General features: G+C 40.9%; 1 protein-coding gene across 1 annotated transcript; it reads right to left on the reverse strand.

The window, feature by feature from the left end:
* Window positions 1-4,144: 4,144 nt before the first annotated feature.
* Window positions 4,145-16,592, reverse strand: LOC308102471 (mannose-P-dolichol utilization defect 1 protein-like; the record flags this gene model as incomplete). The annotated part of the gene is made up of 7 exons (XM_080452196.1): window positions 4,145-7,874; window positions 8,608-8,718; window positions 9,224-9,342; window positions 11,310-11,395; window positions 12,377-12,509; window positions 15,274-15,339; window positions 16,463-16,592. The coding sequence occupies 7 exons, from the start codon at window positions 16,590-16,592 to the stop codon at window positions 7,749-7,751; spliced, it is 771 nt and encodes a 256-aa protein (XP_080308322.1). The 3' UTR covers window positions 4,145-7,748.
* Between the last annotated feature and the right edge of the window lie 2,721 nt (window positions 16,593-19,313).

Below are 19,313 nucleotides of genomic sequence, written 5' to 3' on the forward strand. Positions count from 1 at the left end.
AAGTGTCCAATTGCCCTGAGTGCCGTCACCTGTGAGGAGGACCAGCTGAGTCTGGTTGGGTGATGAGCTCCAGAAACTTTTTAAGACTGGCTGTGTCTTTGTTCATTGCTGGGTCTTCAGTTGTAGTGTCAGGTTCTGTTTGTATGTCAGAGTTTATAATGTATTCTACTGTGTGCTCTTTTGTTGTGAATGTACTTGTGGGTGTTTGTGTTAGTTTTAAAGTGTATTGTAAGTTTGTAAAAATGTTACTTGTGTCTAAGTAAAGTCTTTGTCAACTGCATCTATGATGTCTTCTAGGTTTGACGTGAGTTTTGAGTTCCTGCATATGGGTCCAACACCTCCGGTCTCTGGCGGTTTTGTATTTTTTTTTTGGCCACGCTTAGTTTTTCAAAAATATTATGCTCTCACATAGTCAGTATTGTGCGGGGCCTCAGTGTAGACGGGGCCCTTACAGGAAGTGTACCCACTTCAAACAGAACCTTTTGTGCAGGTGCTGGACTGTGGATATAGAACTGTCACGAACCCTCTAGTTGTACAAAGTGCTGAACAATAAGGTGCCGACCAGAGGACAAAATGACCGTCGATTCATCACACAAGTTGATAATGAGGCTTTCAAGTCAATTTGGGGAAAAGAAAAATGTTGCCCACGTTAACCACATTATCCCTGGAATCCTTATTTTGGGCACATTTTCAATAGATTTTCAATAGAATTGGCTTTTTTTGTGTCTCATGCCGTCTTATTAACTCATTGTACTGCTGTACTCAAAAACAGCAGATCGGATATGTTTGCTATTTGTCGCATGACTAAATCTATTCACCTGTTTCCTAGGCTTTTCACTGTGTGTGTTCCACTTCCTGTCGATTTGATCCAATGAAATCCAATGAAACTGGTCCGATGACTAATGATATCCAATGAAATCCGACAGGAAGTGGAAAACACACAGCCTAGGAAACAGGTGGATATACAGTAGGGCTTGAGGTGAGTGGGTACAGCCACACATGTCCGTAAAGCGTCCGTCAAGTTGCCGTACGGACGCCGGAAGTCCCATCCACTCCCATGTTAAGTTTAAAACCGGAAGTACCGTTCCGTTTTTTTTAAAACATGGGAGTGGATGGGACTTCCGGCGTCCGTACGGCAACTTGACGGACGCTTTACGGACATGTGTGGCTGTACCCAGTGAGACAAAGGACAGAGTTGCTGCTAGGTACACTAAACCGCTGGCTCAAAACATTTTCAGATGGGTGGGGGGGGGGTCCCCGACCAAATCCATATCAATTTGGGGGTCCTCCTTGACACGAAAAAGTTTGAGAACCCCCACCACTGCACTGCTAAAGATAGTACAGTAGGTAGTAAATGGCAGCCGACACGGCAGCAAAGGAACACCTACAAACAAGTTTTGATTTAGTATGACAAGATGCTTGGTGGAGATAACTGGTGCTTTCTTTTTCATGCATGGCTTCTGCGTAATAATAGATCTTACAAACTGACACAATCACAAGTAGTATCTAACCCTGCGGGTAAACCTGCTCGTTGTGTGTGGTGTTGTTGTTTGACAGACTGCGTAGTGGAGCTTCACAGCGGTGGTTCCCAAACTTTTTAGCTTTGAGTTTTTAAATTTTATGTTTCCCCGTGCAGGACCCAAGCTAGTGAAAATAGCAGATCTACAAGCTCACAACCACTACCTTTTAAACATTTGTTTTCTAATTTATGGAATTTCATAGGTCTTTTATTTATTTTTTATTATTCATGAAATTCGTTTGAAAAATCGTATTTTTTTTAATGAAAGACAAAATATAAGAAACAAAAAATAAGTGGATGTTTACTCGCGACCCATAAAAATGGGTCCGCAACCCACAAATGGGTTCCGACCCAGTGTTCTCAAACTTTTTCAAGTCACGGCCCCCCAAATTGATATGTATTTGGCCGCGGACCCCCATCTGAAAACCTTTTGTGCCAGGGACGTCCAATTTTCTAAAATAGCAGATCACAGCTCACAGCGAGGCACAAAGTGGTGCGCTGTGAGCTTGTAGATCTGCTACTTTTGAATAGCCCAACATAGAAATGGATAAAGTTGTTAAAATGATTGTGACGCTGTATTAACTACTTTGGCTGGGGACCCCCTGGAACCCTCCCCAAGGACCCCTGGGGGTCCCCGGACCCCACTTTTAAGAACCACTGCTTTATAGCACAATGTGGAGAGGGGTTGTTGCAGTGTGCAGTGGGCCTCTCTCTCTCTCTCCTCTCTTCGGGGAGAGGAGTTGTGTGGGCGGGCGAGAGGACCTCCCAAGATGAAGAGTCGCAGGTGATACGGCCAAACAAGCTCTACCCCAATCTCTCTGCCATCTCGCCTTGCACAATCAGATGTAAACCCCCCCTCCCTCCCTCCCCCGCTCTCTCTCTCTCTCTCTCTCTCTCTCTCTCATTTGTTAAACGAGGAGTTCCCTTTTTTTTGCTTTCCTCACTGTTGAAATGTGCTCTCTCTCTCTAACTACCTCACCGTTTCCCAAACAGTGGGTTGGGACCCATGTTTGGGTCACAGACCGATTTTTATAGGTTCGTGAGTAGAAAAATAATTATATATATATATATATATATATATATATATATATATATATATATATATATATATAAATATTTTATAAAGTGTAAACAAAAAAAGTCACAACTTCCATGAATAAATAAAAAAAAACATTCAAGAAGTAGTGAAAATAGCAGATCCACAAGCTCGCAACACGGCGCAAAGCTACGCTTTGTGAGCTTGTAGATCTGCTATTTTCACTAGTTTGTGTCCCGGGGCAAACGTCTTAATTTCTCTTTTGGGTCTTGAGCTAAAAAAAAACGTTTGGGAACCACTGCTCTCTACCTTGCTCTACCATGGCTTCACTCTCTGTCTGACCTCTCCTTCCACTCTTCTCTGGACATGTTCCCCCTGACCTACTGTATCTGGCAAATTTCCATCAGGATAAATAGCAATTACTATAATAATGTCACTATTTATTTTATTACTGTATTCTTCCAGTTTTCCTTATGATTTCTTATTTTGCAATCTTTCTTTGCCTTTTCCTGACTGTGAAGCACTTTGTGATTGTCAACTGTTTTAAAATGGTGCACTTTCAAATTAAGTATTATGATTCTAAAAAAGGCCAGGAGAATATTTGAGATAGAGCCTCTAAGTTGGTCTTTGTGTCCACTTAATTCTCTTCTTTATTTTTGGGGTATTTATTTTAATCTGAAATGTTTTCCTCACTCAACCTTCAGTTCCTGGAACCTCATAAAGAGGATCGAGTTGTGAGAACGGCAAAACATCACATATTTACACCATAGGGAAACTAGTCCACAATAGCTGAAAAGTATGAATGCCGATAATGTATGTAGCAAGCAGAAGCTTGCTGCACTATCTTTAGAAGAGAAAAGAAACAGCATATTATATGGAACCAAAGACATTAATATTCATTATTACCATCAAAATTATACAGTAAAATCCTAGTGTTACTTTAACTCTGATAAGAGTACAAATGGAACCAAATGGACACTTATGGGTCTATTTGGTTCCATTTGTACTTTCTCCGAGTTAAATTAACACAGTGAAAGTTAGTGAAAGTTATTTTTAAACAACTAATCACTTCTAAGTCTTAAACCACACATTCTGTTGTTGCTTGTGGCCCATTTTGGTTGGTCATGCATGTGAGCGGAGAGGCACTGAGACGCGAGAGAGGGGACGGATCGGGGGTTTGGTTGACCACCTGACTGTCACCAAACAGAGAGAGAGAGAGAGGAGATGGAGGAGAGAGAGTGGAGGAAGGGTGGCAGGTCTTTTCAGAAAGAGGGAGGGCGTAGGGAATGAAAAGAAACGAGAGACAAAAGAAAAGAGGTGATTGATAGACAGACGTCGTGAAAAATAACATTATGGTAAAGAGGGCATGAGAAAAAAAAAGAAAAAAAAGAAAAAGGAAAAATGTGATGACAGCTTTGAGAGGAGAACAGATGAAAACACTCGTTTGACTGTGACAGAAAAGGATGAAATGTCAAAGCGAATTGAGGGAGAGGTCCAATTTTCTGTATGCCAACCTTCTGCAAATAATCTAAATCCAGTCTCCAGTGAGTTTTTAAAGTGTTGATGATTGACTCAAACCACATCCACTGTGAGGAAAAAAACACCAGACTTTATGAAGGTGACGTCGGTGAAAGTTTGTCTCCATCTACAGACACCAGAGTGAATCACACCTCTGTTGACAACAGAATCACAACCACTTGTTGCCATGTAACCAGAAAAAATATTTTTAATTCTCATTTTCAAGTCAACAAAAAAACAAACCTCATTCACCAAGATCATCATTAACATAAACAGCATTGTGTTCCATTTCAATACTGGCTCAATACATAACCACAACATTACAGTATATGCTGCTGGAAATGCAAATCACACGACAAACTTCATGGGCTGAATAAAGGAAATGTTTCGCGGATTCATAATTGAGAAAAGACAAAAAAACCTGATCCCAATACTGTGTTCTCTGGAGTTCTGGTCCCATCGTCTCAGTTAGGCCCAATATTAAACTACTAAATCACGCGTAAAACGGTGACTAAATCAGGTATCCATCAGATAATTTCTCCCCCCCCCCCTGCAATTTGCAGAGACTGCTGAATCAATTTTAACGTCCCACACGTAGTGCAAGTTCACTATTTTGTGTTCACTTCATTATGTGTGAATACAATGTGATTTCATTTCATGGTTTTGAGTCCAGCTTCCAAGGATTAAATGCAAAAAGGTGCAACAGACATTACATATTGTAAAATAACAACCATTTGGTTCCCTAGAGTTCACAACCCAAGCTACATAGCTTGACATTCCTAAAAGTCATCAATTTCTTTGTTGTTGTTTTTAAACAGTTACGCGCCATTATATGGTACTACTTCTGCCGTACCATGAATAGTGAAAATGGCAGATCAATAAGCTCACAAATCGTAGCGATGCGGCGAGTTATGAGCTTCCCCCCCCCGCTATTTTCAAAACATCTATAAATGGGTTGAACATGGTTACACATATTGACAAAAGGCGTTCACAGTACAACTCTCCCAGATGCAAATGTGCTTACTGGTAATGTTTTCAGAATGAGTTCTCCTCCTAGAAGAACAGTGGTTCTCAACCAGTGGCTTGGATCTCAAAAGTGGATTGTGAGATATTTTGACAGGGCTTTCCAGATAAGAATGACTCCAATAATTGTTAATTCCTGACAACATTGCAAAATCCAATTCTGTTTTGTTCCAAGTTGGAAACTGGAGAATGTCAGCCTGGTAGAACATGGTCAAATCAACAACAATGTCCAAACAACAATAAATAAGTTGAAGACGGAACACACAGAAGTTGAAATAAACATCAAAGATGCTTTGCTACAAGCGGAATCTGAATGATTCAGATGAACGGAATCAAGATAGATGAATTGCACTAGTATTTGCACTAGTTAAGAATATTAAGTACTTATTTATTCCATTTGCCTTTTAAAGAGTATTGTAAGATATATGTAGGATGTATGTTTTTTCTGTCTTGTCTTTTTTTTTAAAGCTCCAAGATTTCCTATGCCTTCGTGCAAATGGCAAAACGTCTATTCTTTTCTATTCTTGTAGCAAAGCACCTCTGATGTTTATTTCAACTTCTGTGCGTTTCGTCGTCAACTTATCTTTAAATGTGTTGACAGCTCATAATCATCATAATGTAGAACGTCAACCTGAACATGGTCAAGTCAACATGGCCGTCCAAACAGCAGTAAGTATAAGCACACACTGGCAGGTTTTTTCCATGGATTATCGTATCGTACACAGTGACTCGAAACCTATACACTTGGCTGAGCCACTATGCAAAGTGTGCAGGAGTCTAAACCAACTTTTCTCCCAACCTGGGGGTCCTTGGGGGGGGGGGGCGCCAAACATCACAGTGAGGCCTTTTGAGGTAATCAAACATGGTAAACATGTCGCACAAAAACTGTTATAACTTCTAAATAAGTCCTTGCTTTTATCCAACTCCTAACTGTAACTTTAACATAGCTAACTAGTACAGCAATAACATTGTTAAATGTAAACATGTCTGGGAACACGTGTGCTCAGCTTGTCAGACGTAAGAAGGGGGGCACCAAGAATAAAATGCCAGGAAGCAACTGGAAAAAAACAACTTTGATTATATCAATTTACGAGTCATACTAAGGCCATCTTCTAGGTGATTATACATTATAAAACATAGTCACTGCATTTGGGATGACGTCATTTACCAACCCACTAAAACCTGCCGTTGTGTGCACGAAGCTTTGCTGTACTGGACGGAATGAATCTCCAATCAGAAGGAATGATAAAAGAACGTGATGTGTAGAGACGGACCGATGTTCAGAGATCTCTGCCTACAGATACATACATCTGGGGAAATCTAAACGTAAATGCCAGAACAGCGGCAAAAACGTCTTTGAAAATCAGAACCATAGGTCCATATAAAAAGAAAGCAGCATAGAATATGGACCACCCTAAAAAATCTTTGCATTGGTTCTGCAATGCAGCGTTTTTAACATTTCTGAATAGTTCCACTCTGTTCTAGCCCCTAAAATGAATTTAGATCAGGGGTCTTCAACTTTTTTCAGACCAAGGACCCCTTAGCTGAGAGAGAGATGAAGCAGGGACCCCCCACTACATATTGTATAACATTGTGTTGCAGAAACCTTTTCATAGATAGCTTCATAGACTTATTTGACTGCACTGTCATCACTGTTAGATTCATGTTAATGTGCATTTGCACCCTTCACCCTGTACTTAGTCTTCTCTTTTTTCCCTCTAAACCAAACCTCTTTGCCTAAAATAACAGATATACAAGCTCACAACGCCTCGCCCTGCGAGGCGCTGTGAGCTTTCAGATCTGCTATTTTTGACTAACCACTTGAACCCTAGTGTTCCTATTCTGAGGAGAACTTTAATGTAAAAAAATAATAATATCCTATCACACAACCATTCGGTGGCCCCCCTGTAGTAACTCTGAGGACCCCCTAGGTGTCCCGGACCCCCCTGTTGAAGACCCCCTGATTTAGATGTCCCCGGACATTTCAGTAGGCGGAGATCTGTGATCGCCTGGCTATACGCAAGACTACACCTCCTCCCATGACTTTTCCCTCACCTGAGATTAAACACCGCTGGAGTATCGCTAAGCTACAAGAACACTGAAGGACGTTTCAGACGGGGGAGCGATTGACGCGCCTTGTAATTCATTTTCAATGAGAGGCGGGCGATTATTTGGGAGGGGCGGTGAGGCAAGCAGGCGCAGTACCGTGAGATTCTTGCGCTTGTTTTATGCACACGCCCGCGGGCGGCATGAGCCGGATTGTGGTCAGCTTTCCACGCTATGCGCAGGAGGACAAAACAACAACGCTCGCGTCAATAGTCCCGCGTCTGAAAGGCCTTTAGGCCTTGTATATGTCTGCACTAAACTTGGTTGGGATGCGACGTAATCATCGCATTCACATCTGATGGGCAAATCTAATATATAGTTCATCGTCTGCAATGGAGTGTTTGCACTGGGTTGGTATGTGATATTATATTTAAGATATACATTTGGCCCAGGGAGAAGGATCACGGATTGGTTCGGTTGCAATCGAACCGCAGCTCCGAACTGCAGCTGCCAACCAACCGTCGCTTACTGACCGACACGAAAACTGGAAAGGGAAGAAGATTTTGCCCGACAGTACATTGTTTTATTATCATCATGTGCCTACTACTACTGCAGTTTCTTCTTCTTCTGTTCCGGAGAGCTGTTCCAGTAGTACGCCACCTGGAGGGCGATGATGCCGTTACAGGAGGAGGAAATGACGTAGGTGAGGGCCATCAGCGAGTCTCCCGTTTCCTGTGGAGGAGGAAAAATAGACTTTTAATTTACCGATTACAAAAAGAACAGCCCTTTGGAAAGGACAGACACGAGCCACTGCAATCATTACACAGGAAGACACATTTTTCTGCAATTTTATAAACCGTGCAGACCCAGTCGAGTGCTCCAGTATTTTATTTGGGTAGTGCCCAGGTATTTTTTTCTTTACATTTTTTAGGGTGTTATGGTTTGCATGCCTTCCAGATTACTGGCTGAAGACCCTGAATTAAAGTTGATTTATTTTCACTCTTCAGATACAAATCTTCGTGGGAACTAGTTGAGCCACCAATTCGCCCTAAGACGTTATAGTTAACCACTGTCCAAAAATGTCAATCTACAAGCTCACCACGCATCACCAGGACGCATTGTAATGTTTGCAATTCATCATATGACAAAGTATATAATAGGACTTAACCACTTAAACCCAGCATCCTTATTGAGGGGAAGGCTTTAGCAGAAAATAGCAGATCGACAAGCTCACGAAGCGTTGTGAACTTGTCGATCGGCTGTTTTCAGCGAGAGCCTTCCCCTCAACAACAGAAACCAGAACATACACTTAGTATAGAAACCTGAGGGACTTCGCTCAACCATATGGGGTTTAAGAGGTTAAAGAGAGCATCCAAACATGTGTGTGTGTGTGTGTGTGTGTGTGTGTGTGCTTGCGTGCGTGCAAACGCACAGGCATGTACAGGTACATGCAGTGCTTTCATACCTGCACTGTGGTGAAGATGCGAGCGAGAGATCCAGCGAACAGCAGGAAGACGGAGATGGCAGACAGCTGGCCTGTGTGGCCGTTTCGGAAGTTAGCGGCCGCCTGGATCAGCTGAAACAAAAGCATACACGATCCGTTAAAACGTGTCTGTCTGTGTCTGAGAGAGAAACACTTTCATTCCATCCTGATAGAATATGTTTCATAAGCAGCTCAATGGGTAGATGGTGATTCATTGGTTCTTGACTGACATTTCGTCTTCACCATTATTACCTGTATGAGTAAACACAACTAGAGAACGTACAAGAATGTCTATTTTGAGTTTTCTACGATAGGTAGGTAGGTCGTATTTTTTGTCATTTTTAACATTAAACTAAACTCGAAAATAGCAGATCTAGAAGCCCACAACACATCACGCTTCGATGCATTGCGATCTTGTAGATCGCCTATTTTTGGTGCACAACCCCTAACCCTAACTCCAGCATGAAGTTACCATAAAATTAAATTGTCCTCACAATGTCTATGTTTCAAATTCTACTAATACTTGTGAGGACATTTGGCCTCTCACAAGTATAGTAATACACACACACACACGCACACACACACACACCAAACCCACCCTGCCGATGATGATGGCCGGCATGTTAGAGGCCTGCATGCCGGTGACCACTGACGGAGGCGTGACGGGGGACAAGACCAGGGCAGTCAGGCCAAAATACACCACCAGAAACACTAGACCTGGGACAGAACACACACACATGTTAATAGAGTATTAACATGTATCGGAAAAGCTGCAGATACTTCCTAAAATGCTGGTATCGGTATGTACAGTATGCCAGTCTATGCCATTCCCATACCATCTAATTTGTCATTTATAGTAATCAATTATTTTGTATTTTGAATGCTCCAACAAGTTGAAGAAATTGCAGATGAGTCGTCCGTACCAGCACTGACAAAAAAAAAAGGATAGTCATTTTGTATTTTAAAACAAAATGCCAGACGCTAGAGAGTTAACCTTTTGCTTTTATGAAATGTCTGAGATCATCAGAATTTTCTGGAAGATTGAACATGCATTCTATCGCTAGTTTGACCCTGCATACGTTTTTCAGAAAACTTTGTGCTGCGCTGTGAGCTTGTACATCTGCTTTTTTGAACATTTTTGAAAAATCTTAAAAGTGTTTTTGAATTCTTTAACACAAAACTTCCCTTCTTGGGGTCCCTGGCAAAAAACATTTTCAGATGGGGGGGTTCTGCGGCCAAATACATAATCATGCATATCATGAACCACTGATTTAGAACGTATTTGTAGAATCGGCCTCAGCTCTTAATGGGTTAAAATAACAAATAACCGAAAATAGACTGTCTACAAGCTTACGACACTAAGCTTGTAGATAAGTCTATTTTCGGTGCATGGCATGCTTCCATAGAAGACTTGCTGACTTCTATGGAATCCAAATGACAGAACTTTAATCCATGGAAACGCAGGTTGAACCAGTCTGACTGCCTACGTTGAGGATTTTCTGCACACGTGGATTTTATATTTATTGTCAGGCTTTTCCCCCCCACACTGAACATTGAATCTAATGCTACATGCAGAACCAAAGCAGGACATTCAGGCCAAACAAAGCTTACTGATAGGCGGAAGTTTTCCAAAAACTTCCACATTTTCATTTTCACTATTCATCGTATGACAAAATATATCGTTGCTGTTGGGCAAAAACCTCTTATCTCCATATTCTAACTTTTTGTGTTTTTTCATAAATTAACGCCCTACTTGATCATACTACAGCGTCACACAAGAGCATCAAAAGTAGCAGATCCACAAGCTCGAAACGCGGCGTGAAGCGACACATTTTGAGCTTGTAGATCTGCTACTTTAGCTATTTTAGTATTTTTTTATTTGAATCCTGAAAAGTAAAAGTTTTTGACATTTCCACCTGACAGAGACGATATAATAGGACTTAAAGGGTTAAGTCCTATTATAAGTTTAAGTATATATATAAGTTACTATACGGCTTAGCGGGTCCAAGTAGATCAGTGGTTTTCAAACTTTTTTGTGTCCCAAGGTACAACCAAAAGGTCAAAATCTCAAGGCACACCTGTATTCACATCCGTGCAAAAATAGCCTCTATAACACCTGTTATCACGCTTATAACTTTGTAAATGTTTTGTTTTGTTATTTTCTAATGCCAAATAAAAAAGGTTTAACCACTCATTTATTTCATACTTTCAAAAATGTTTGAGAAATATCCAATCTACAAGCACTGCATCACAATGTGAGGCATTGTGAGCTTGTAGATTAGATATTTTCGAAAAATTGTGACAAAACAATACAATGACTTGCTCAAAACAGGGATGCCAGATTGAATCGTTTCGTTGGGTTTAGAATTTGCCTCTGTATTTGTTTAACGAGTGTGCACATATAAAAAGGTAATTCATAACTTTTTGTATAGTTGTATATATTGTAATAATAATGGTTGGTTGTCACAAAATCCCAAGGCACACTAGGACTTGTGTCACGGCATACCGTTTGGAAACCACTACAGAGTAGCTGGCAGAATATTACACTTATCACGTGGGACTGTGGTGCAATAGCAGGATTACAAAACAGCGGTCGACTGAGTAGAGCAAATCCAGCTCGAAGCAGCTCGTGACATGTGATTCTGTGTTCACTGTGTTGCATGCATGGGGTGATGATGGTTTACCACGGGCAGTTTTCCCTGCGTAGTGCTGGATGAGGAACCCGATGGTCACTGTCTGCAGCATGAGGAAGAGGGCCTCCCCCCACGCACTGCGGAAGATCACACACACATATAGTTCATGAATCGTTGCTGTCGGGCAGAAACCAACCATCTCCATTTTTATAAATCACTGCTATTGAACAACCTTTACGTCTGTGTGTAGGTTTTACAAATATTGAACCAATGAAAAGTATTAAAAAGGGCTTCTGACTAAACCTCCTAACTCCATTGGATCCTCAAACTGTCGTTCAAACCACCAAACTCCAACTACGTTTTTTCCCCCGTCTGACTTCGTCATTCTAATCAATGATGGACAAAACAACTATCTCCACATTAATGGTCAAAAACATCCTAATTCCACTTGAGCTGGATTTGAGTAAAGTGATGATAATATGAGGACACATTCAAGTATCTGACAATGTATAAAGTCACCATACCAACTTTGATGAAGTAGTATTGTGTCGTTTTAAAAACATGTTTTTTTTTTCAATAGTTAATATTTTGGACATAGTTGGCTTCTGCCCGACAGAAGAGATATATAATAATCACTGTGTAACATCAAGTATTTGACAGGACATTTTTTTCTGAGTCCAATTGTCTTTCAATTGTGTCTTTCATATTGTGTGTGGGCGATTGTTTTCTTTTCTACATGTATCTATAGAAATGTCATGTCAGCAGGCATGCTTTGTATGTGAGCATCCCAAATGGCCCCCCTGGCGCCCCCTGGGGGCCCCCACTTTGAAAACCTGTGGTCAAACACTGATTTTGTCGATGTCGAGCAGAAACCTCTCATCTCCATATTTTAACTTTTTGTTAGCCCTACTTTGTTAGCCCTACTTGATCATACTACAGCGTCACACAAAAGCATCAAAGGTAGCAGATCCACAAGCTCGAAAACCGGCACGAAGCGACGCGTTTTGAGCTTGTAGATCAGCAACTTTTTCCCATTTTTGAATTTGAATCCTGAAAACTAACAGTTTTGGACGCGACAGAGATGATTTGCTTTTTTTTGGTGCTGTGTCAGTCAGTACCTGAAGGGGAAGTTGTTGGCTATGCTGTACGCCATGGTCCCTGTGATCGCCAGCAGCTCCAGCAGCACAGAGTTGAAGCTCAGTCCCTCTGCACTCTTGGCACCCATCAGCTTCAAGATCTGAGGCAGCTTCACTGTCAGGGTGAAGAAGACGGGAGAGAGGGAGGGAGGGAAGGAATAGGGGGTAGGCAAGGAAGAAACAGACAAACGTATTTGAGGCCGGAAAGAGAGAGAGGTTTTGATGTGAGACGATCATGTCAATTATCTACAGCTAAAATGGTCAATGAGAGCAAGGAGGGTAACAGGAATGAGTGGAAACGAAGGAAGAGTGGCCACCTCGATGTAAAATTGTCTATTTGGTCCAAAAAAACAGTCTTACGTAATGTAAAGTATACATGATTAGAACTATCATTACAACTATCATTAGAACTATCATTACACCTGGGTAAAACTGAATCCATCGTCTTTGGGTCCAGTTCTAACCTTTACAAGGCTGAGAGTTTCACGATCAAAGCGGGTGATGATGTTATCACAAGAAAGGAGGAAATTACCTACCTGGGTTCCATCTAGGAGGCAAACCTCTCCGGTGATAAGATGGCCGAAAGACTGATCAAAAAGGTCAATCAAAGAACACGCTTTTTGTATAGGATTGGCCATCTAGTCAGTAAGAATACTCTGAAGATTCTGGCAGGGGCCCTCATACAAGGTTATTACGATTATGCATGCTCCTCATGGTATCACAGCACCACCAAGGCCTTAAAAACAAGGCTCCAAACATGCCAAAACAAACTAGTAAGGCTACTTCTTGGCCTCAATCACAAAACCCATCTAACCCCTGCATTTTGCTAGGATTGGATGGCTTAGGGTTGAGGACTGAGTACAGCAACTTACAATGGGCCTGGTCTTCAAGATACACCACAACATTGGTATCCCCCTGTATTTGTCAAAATACTTCCAAAACGTTAATGAAGTCCACGATCATAACACTAGAGGCAGCTCCACGAATCATGTTCAACCCAGATTTGCAACAAAGGGAATGAACTCGTTCTCATGTTATTAACAGGGTCCCCACACATTTTTAGCAATGAATTTCCAAAACTTTTCCAAAACTTTTCCAGAATATTTAGCCCAATTTCCAGGCCTATATAACAATCATTCAGCGCAATAATGTGTCTCTTACTCCTATGTACAATGCCCAAAGATAGGCAGTGTAGCAAAAATAAAGCATAGAATATAGCATGGTACAATTCCATTAAAAATTTCGTGCAAAATTAGGGCATAGCTCAGTGGAATACAAGACTCATTATGGCATCCGTATGACTTATTTTTTTTAAATAATATTGCCTTGCATTTGCCCCAGTTATGAATTTAAAAGTAATGAAGGATGCAAGGATGTTTTAAATTACACTTTTGTTGTAGGTTTTCCTATGTTTTTCCTATTACGTTTTCAACAAGAGGACACTGTCAGACACGAGGAGGGATGAACATAATTATGTAAACAAATCAAGAGTGGTAAATTTAAAGTGCCATTTATTTTAGGAACAGTACAGTATCCGGCTAAGATTTGTGGCATAACTTGCAGCCAGCTCTATTCGGGTCCTCTTCTCGATTTACCCAGTCTTTAAACTTTTCATTTGTAAGCCACAAATTATTAAACAAACATTTCCCTGGCATTGTGGATCATACTACTAGTTCAACCGATTTTATATATATATATATTTTAACTGCGTTTGTTTACGCTTCACCGACTATTCACATGTTGCTCGCAATTGTTTGTTGGGACAGCAAACACACAACCTGCACAAGTTGCCAGGTTGGTGTCACGTGACAAACGAACAGCTCTACAAGCTAACTAATCATCACGCTGCAGCACGTTGTGAGCTTGTAGCTCTGTTCTTTTTATCACGTGACACCAACCTGGCACCCTATGCAGTGCAACCTAACAATTGAGACATACATTAGGCCGCCATCACACAGCCCGTTCGGCGAAAAACTACTTATGTTACATATTTCGTGTAATGTTATACATGTTTATGAAAATGTTTTGTGTTAACAAAATCAATAGCCAAAAACAATGCATAGCCAAATATTTTTCCAGGACCCTTGATAAATTCCAGGACCTTTGATCAATTCCAAACCTTTTCCAGTACTGGATTTTTGTAATTTTTATTTCAAAATATTTCCAGGAATTTCATGACCGTGGGGACCCTGTATTAAACAAAAATGTGGAATGCCCTACCAAAAGGAGTAAAGGAGTGTAAAACCCTACTCACTTTCAAAACTGCCCTAAAGATACCCTTTCCAGAAGGCTGCAATTCGAAAATAGCCTCTGTCTAAGTCTTAACCTATCCCCCCCAACCCCCCCCTCCCCATTTTTTCTTCTTCTCTTGTACATATTTTTCACTCTTCATACCGGTAACCTGTAAGCTGATTGTATGACGTTCTGTATAGTAGTGTGTATATCTGTCTGTCTCTTATATGTCATCATGATTTGTGTGCATGGGGATCTCATCTTAAACAAGCTCAGTGCTTAATGAGTCTTCCAGTTTAGTAGACCTTGTATTGTGAATTTGTACTTCCATGTACTGTTGTTCTCATGTCTTACTAAATAAAGTACATCAATCAATGATTGAACATTTGACATTTAAGGTCTAATATTTCTACAAGACCTGTATCTCCAAACATTTTGGCCATAAACAAGAAGTTACATTTAAGTATGATAATGATGTACTGTGCCTTTTCACATCATGTGTATACTTCACATGACTGAAAATATTTTAAAAAAATATTACATTGAGGTGCCCACTCTTCTTGTATCCACAAGGAGTTCTTGGATAGTGTTAAGTGGTACAGGGAGAAAACAGAACACATTAATAAGGGGATGTGAAGGTATCTTACCCAGTACAGAGCCCAGGATGATGCCAATCCCCAGGCCTTTGCTCAACACTATCTTCAGACATGGAACTGTGGAGGGAAAACAAACCCATTATTATTACACAGCACATAATAACTGCTGCATGGACGCATTTCACTGCAGACATTATGATGGGGAAATGCAGATAGATAGACATATAACGTTAATTGGGAGAGAGAACACGGTAAACCGGAACACTCGCCCCAAAACACACTTGCCCACCCCAGGCCCAGCGGTTCTTATTCTTGTATTAGTTTTACTGAGGTTATAAGGTTAGGAATACGTTTAGGGTTAGGCATAGTTTACTGAGGTTATAAGGTTAGGGTTAGGCATAGTTTACTGAGGTTATAAGGTTAGGAATAAGTTTAGGGTTAGGCATAGTTTTACTGAGGTTATAAGGTTAGGAATAAGTTTAGGGTTACATAGTTTTACTGAAGTTACGTTTAGGAATACGTTTAGGTTTTACTGAGGTTATGTTTAGGAATAAGGTTATGTTTAGGCATGTGTGTGTGTGTGTGTGTGTGTGTGTGTGTGTGTGTGTGTGTGTGTGTGTGTGTGTGTGTGTGTGTGTGTGTGTGTGTGAGTATTATTATGTGATGATAGGATTATCCAGACAAATTACTCAATGAATCACTTGACTTGACTGATGTCTTCAACATCCAATCAAATAGTGCCCTGTGTATAGTCCCGCCCCCAACGAGCTGTCATAACAAATAACCTTCACTCCAGTCCTGCAAGTCCATGACTTCTTCCCATTTATATCATAATTTGCATTACTTTACATAGACGCCAACACATTCTGAACAGTTGCAAAATACCTTTCAATCTTAGGCAACAGTTGTCAAAAATAAGCATCTGAAGTTAACATTTATACTACTACTACGAGCATTGCAGACCTGACTAACCTCACGTAACCAGGATATAGAAAGCCTGCTGGTTTCCATTTACTGTTCAGTGCTCACATCCGGTCTAGAGCCCGCCTACTGTATCCGGTTATTTCCACCCCCACATAAATGGACGCACACGGAACGGTTCTGTATCCGCTCTAAACCGGATGTAACAACTGCAAATGACATTGATCCCAGTCCGGTCCTGACAGTCGAAGCTGACTTGAGTTGCCTCTTCGCCACGAAGCAAACGTTTCATTTCATTGAGCATGTCTACGTCTCTCACCGTCCAGAAAGTTGAAATCGAGGAAGAACTCGTCGTAGCAGGACTCCGGCATAAAGTAACTGACCAGAACATCTTTGAAAGGATCCATGAAAGAGGAGGTCGGTTCAACTACTACCGTTTCAGCCGCCATTGTGGAGCGAAAATGACGTGACGTAGCGCTCTGGTGTGCAGCACATAGAAGGGTCCCCACTCACTGATCTAGCCTGGTAAAGCCCCTCCCTCCGGAAAATCTCATTAATTTCCATTTGATTTAATAAATTACAAATGAGATTTCCGGAGGGAGGGTTTACCAGGCTATCACTGATCCTCATTCCTCAGCCTCTCTTCTCCTCTCTTCTCCTCTCTTCTCCTCTCTTCTCTTCTCTTCTCTTCTCTTCTCTTCTCTTCTCTTCTCTTCTCTCCTCTCTTCGTTTCTCCAGTGGTGGAAAAAGTACAAACATTTTTTACTTGAGTAAAAGCATCAATAGCCTACTGCAATTTAGATATACTCTGTTACAAGTAGAAGTCCCGTATTCAAAATGTATTTCAGTAAAAGTACAAAAGTATTGGCATCAAAATGTACTTAAAGTACCAAAAGTTAGAAGTAAAAGCACTCTTTGTGCAGAATGTCCCATTGCACAAGTTCAAAATGTATAAAAAAATCATAGCTATTTTCAAATGGCTGAAATGTATATAGGGCTGAAGTGGTTAATGTATGTTTTGTAATAATAATCTATTGGATATTAAAGTAATTATTATATTTGGAGTTAAAGTATAATATTTTCCTCTGAGATGTAGTGGAGTCGAAGTAAAAGTATTGAAAATTAGAAATACTCCAGTAAAGTAAAAATACCTCAAAATTGTACTTAAGTACTGTACTTCAGTAAATGTACTTAGTTACTTTCCACCACTGTTTTTCTCTCCAATCCTATTTTGTGTGGTTCTCAAACTTTTAGGGTACATGGAACCCCTATATAATTTTATAATCCATTGCACCCTAAATTACATTGTTACTTTTCACTATACCACCTTTAATATATTTATGGAAGCATTTATTATTCTGCTCCTGCTACTATACCCATTTGTATCATTATGATTATTACTATGGTTATTATTGGCCTAGCTCGGCACAGACGAAGCTTTGCACAAATGTCATGCGAAGCCCACAAAATAAGCCTAGATGAGGGTTTGTTTGATTGAATACTTTATAAGCAGTTTGCAAAAAAAGCACAGGAAAGTACAGTTCAATACAAGGTCTGCTTAAAGAAGATTTTAAACCCAAGAAAGCCTAAGGCTTGTTTCCATTGGGGTCCTTTGTACAGGGTCATACCGTTCCCCGGACCTATGTTCCCCCACTAAGGTTATGGTTAGGGTTAGGTTTAGGTTAGGTCCTATATTCCCTGCTCTCCTAGGAAAGCGGGGAACATAGAACCTGGGGAACATAGAACCTGGGGAACATAGGTACGGTCCCCTTTGTACTCAATTCATGGAAACATGACAGACAAATATACGATACTATGCAAAACATCATATAAACAGTTAGAAATCAAAATCAGCTTTGACTTTTTACAGGGGCCAGTTTTGAATTGCAGCCACCTGTAAGTGCTCTTTTAGAGCGGTTTTGAAGGAGAGTAGGGATTTACACTCCTTTACGACTGTTGGTTGGGCGTTCCACATTTTTGTGGCATAGCAGGAGAACGAATTTAACCCCTCGTTTGAGCCAAATCTGGGTTGAACGTGATTAGTGGAGCTCCCTCTGGTGTTGTGATTGTGGACGTCATTGACGTTTGTGAAGTAGTTTGACAGGTACATGAGTGTCTTTGTGGTGTAGCGTATCTTGTAGACCAGGCCCATTGCAAGTTGTTGTACTCTACCCTGAGCCATCCGACCCTAGCAAAATGAGCAGGGGTTAAATGAGTTGTAGATGTAATTCCAAGCAGTAGCCTGACCAGTTTGTTTATGGGATGTCTGGAGCCTTGTTTGTTGGCCTTTGTGGCGGGGTCTGTACGTCTGTTTGGCCTATCAGGAAACTCTGCCGATCAGTCAAGCTGAGGTCAGTTACTGCAGGCCTTCAGGAAGCCCAGAACCTCTGTCTCACCCTCAGACCTGGGTTCAGGCTGCTCAGCAGCAGTGGTGTAAAGTAACTAAGTACATTTACTCAAGTACTGTACTTAAATACAATTTTGAGGTACTTTTACTTTACTGGAGTATTTCCAATTGTCTATACTTTGACTTCTACTCCACTACATCTCAGAGGCAAATATTGTACTTTTACTCCACTACAATTATTTGAGAACTTCAGTTACTACTTACTTTGCAGATATAAATGATTACGTTATAAAACATACATTAACCACTTTAGCCCTATTTTATACCTAGGCTATTTGAAAATAGTAGATCTACAAGCTCACAACGTGTCGCGATCCGACGCGTTGTGAGCTTGTAGATCGGCTATTTTCCATCAAGTGGTCTTATGAGAAACAGCCCGAATGTGAGACCGTTTGGTCTATTGCCTTCCGAGTTATGCCCCGGACAGACACGCAGAGATTTGGTGACTTATAGATAGAGATAAGATGATGGTGGTGACCACAACATTCAAATTAAAGAATTAAAAGCATATGGGGTATGTAAATGCATGCATTTTTCCTTGGATTTGTCACAAGGATAACTTGAGAGAATATCTGTTTCAGTTAGAACTGATTAAATTAACTTTGTACTTGACACTTAAACTGATAAAATAGAATTATACTCATTACTACCCACTTGGGGAAACCCTGCCCTGTTCTGTATACTATGTTGACCGGCCGGGCTGGGCCCCCCAGGGGTCTGTACTTGGCACATCGCCGCACTCTTTCTACACAAACATCTCTTT

The sequence above is a fragment of the Gymnoscopelus braueri genome (genome assembly GCF_963280865.1).
Source record: "Gymnoscopelus braueri genome assembly, chromosome: 15".
NCBI lineage: Eukaryota > Metazoa > Chordata > Actinopteri > Myctophiformes > Myctophidae > Gymnoscopelus > Gymnoscopelus braueri.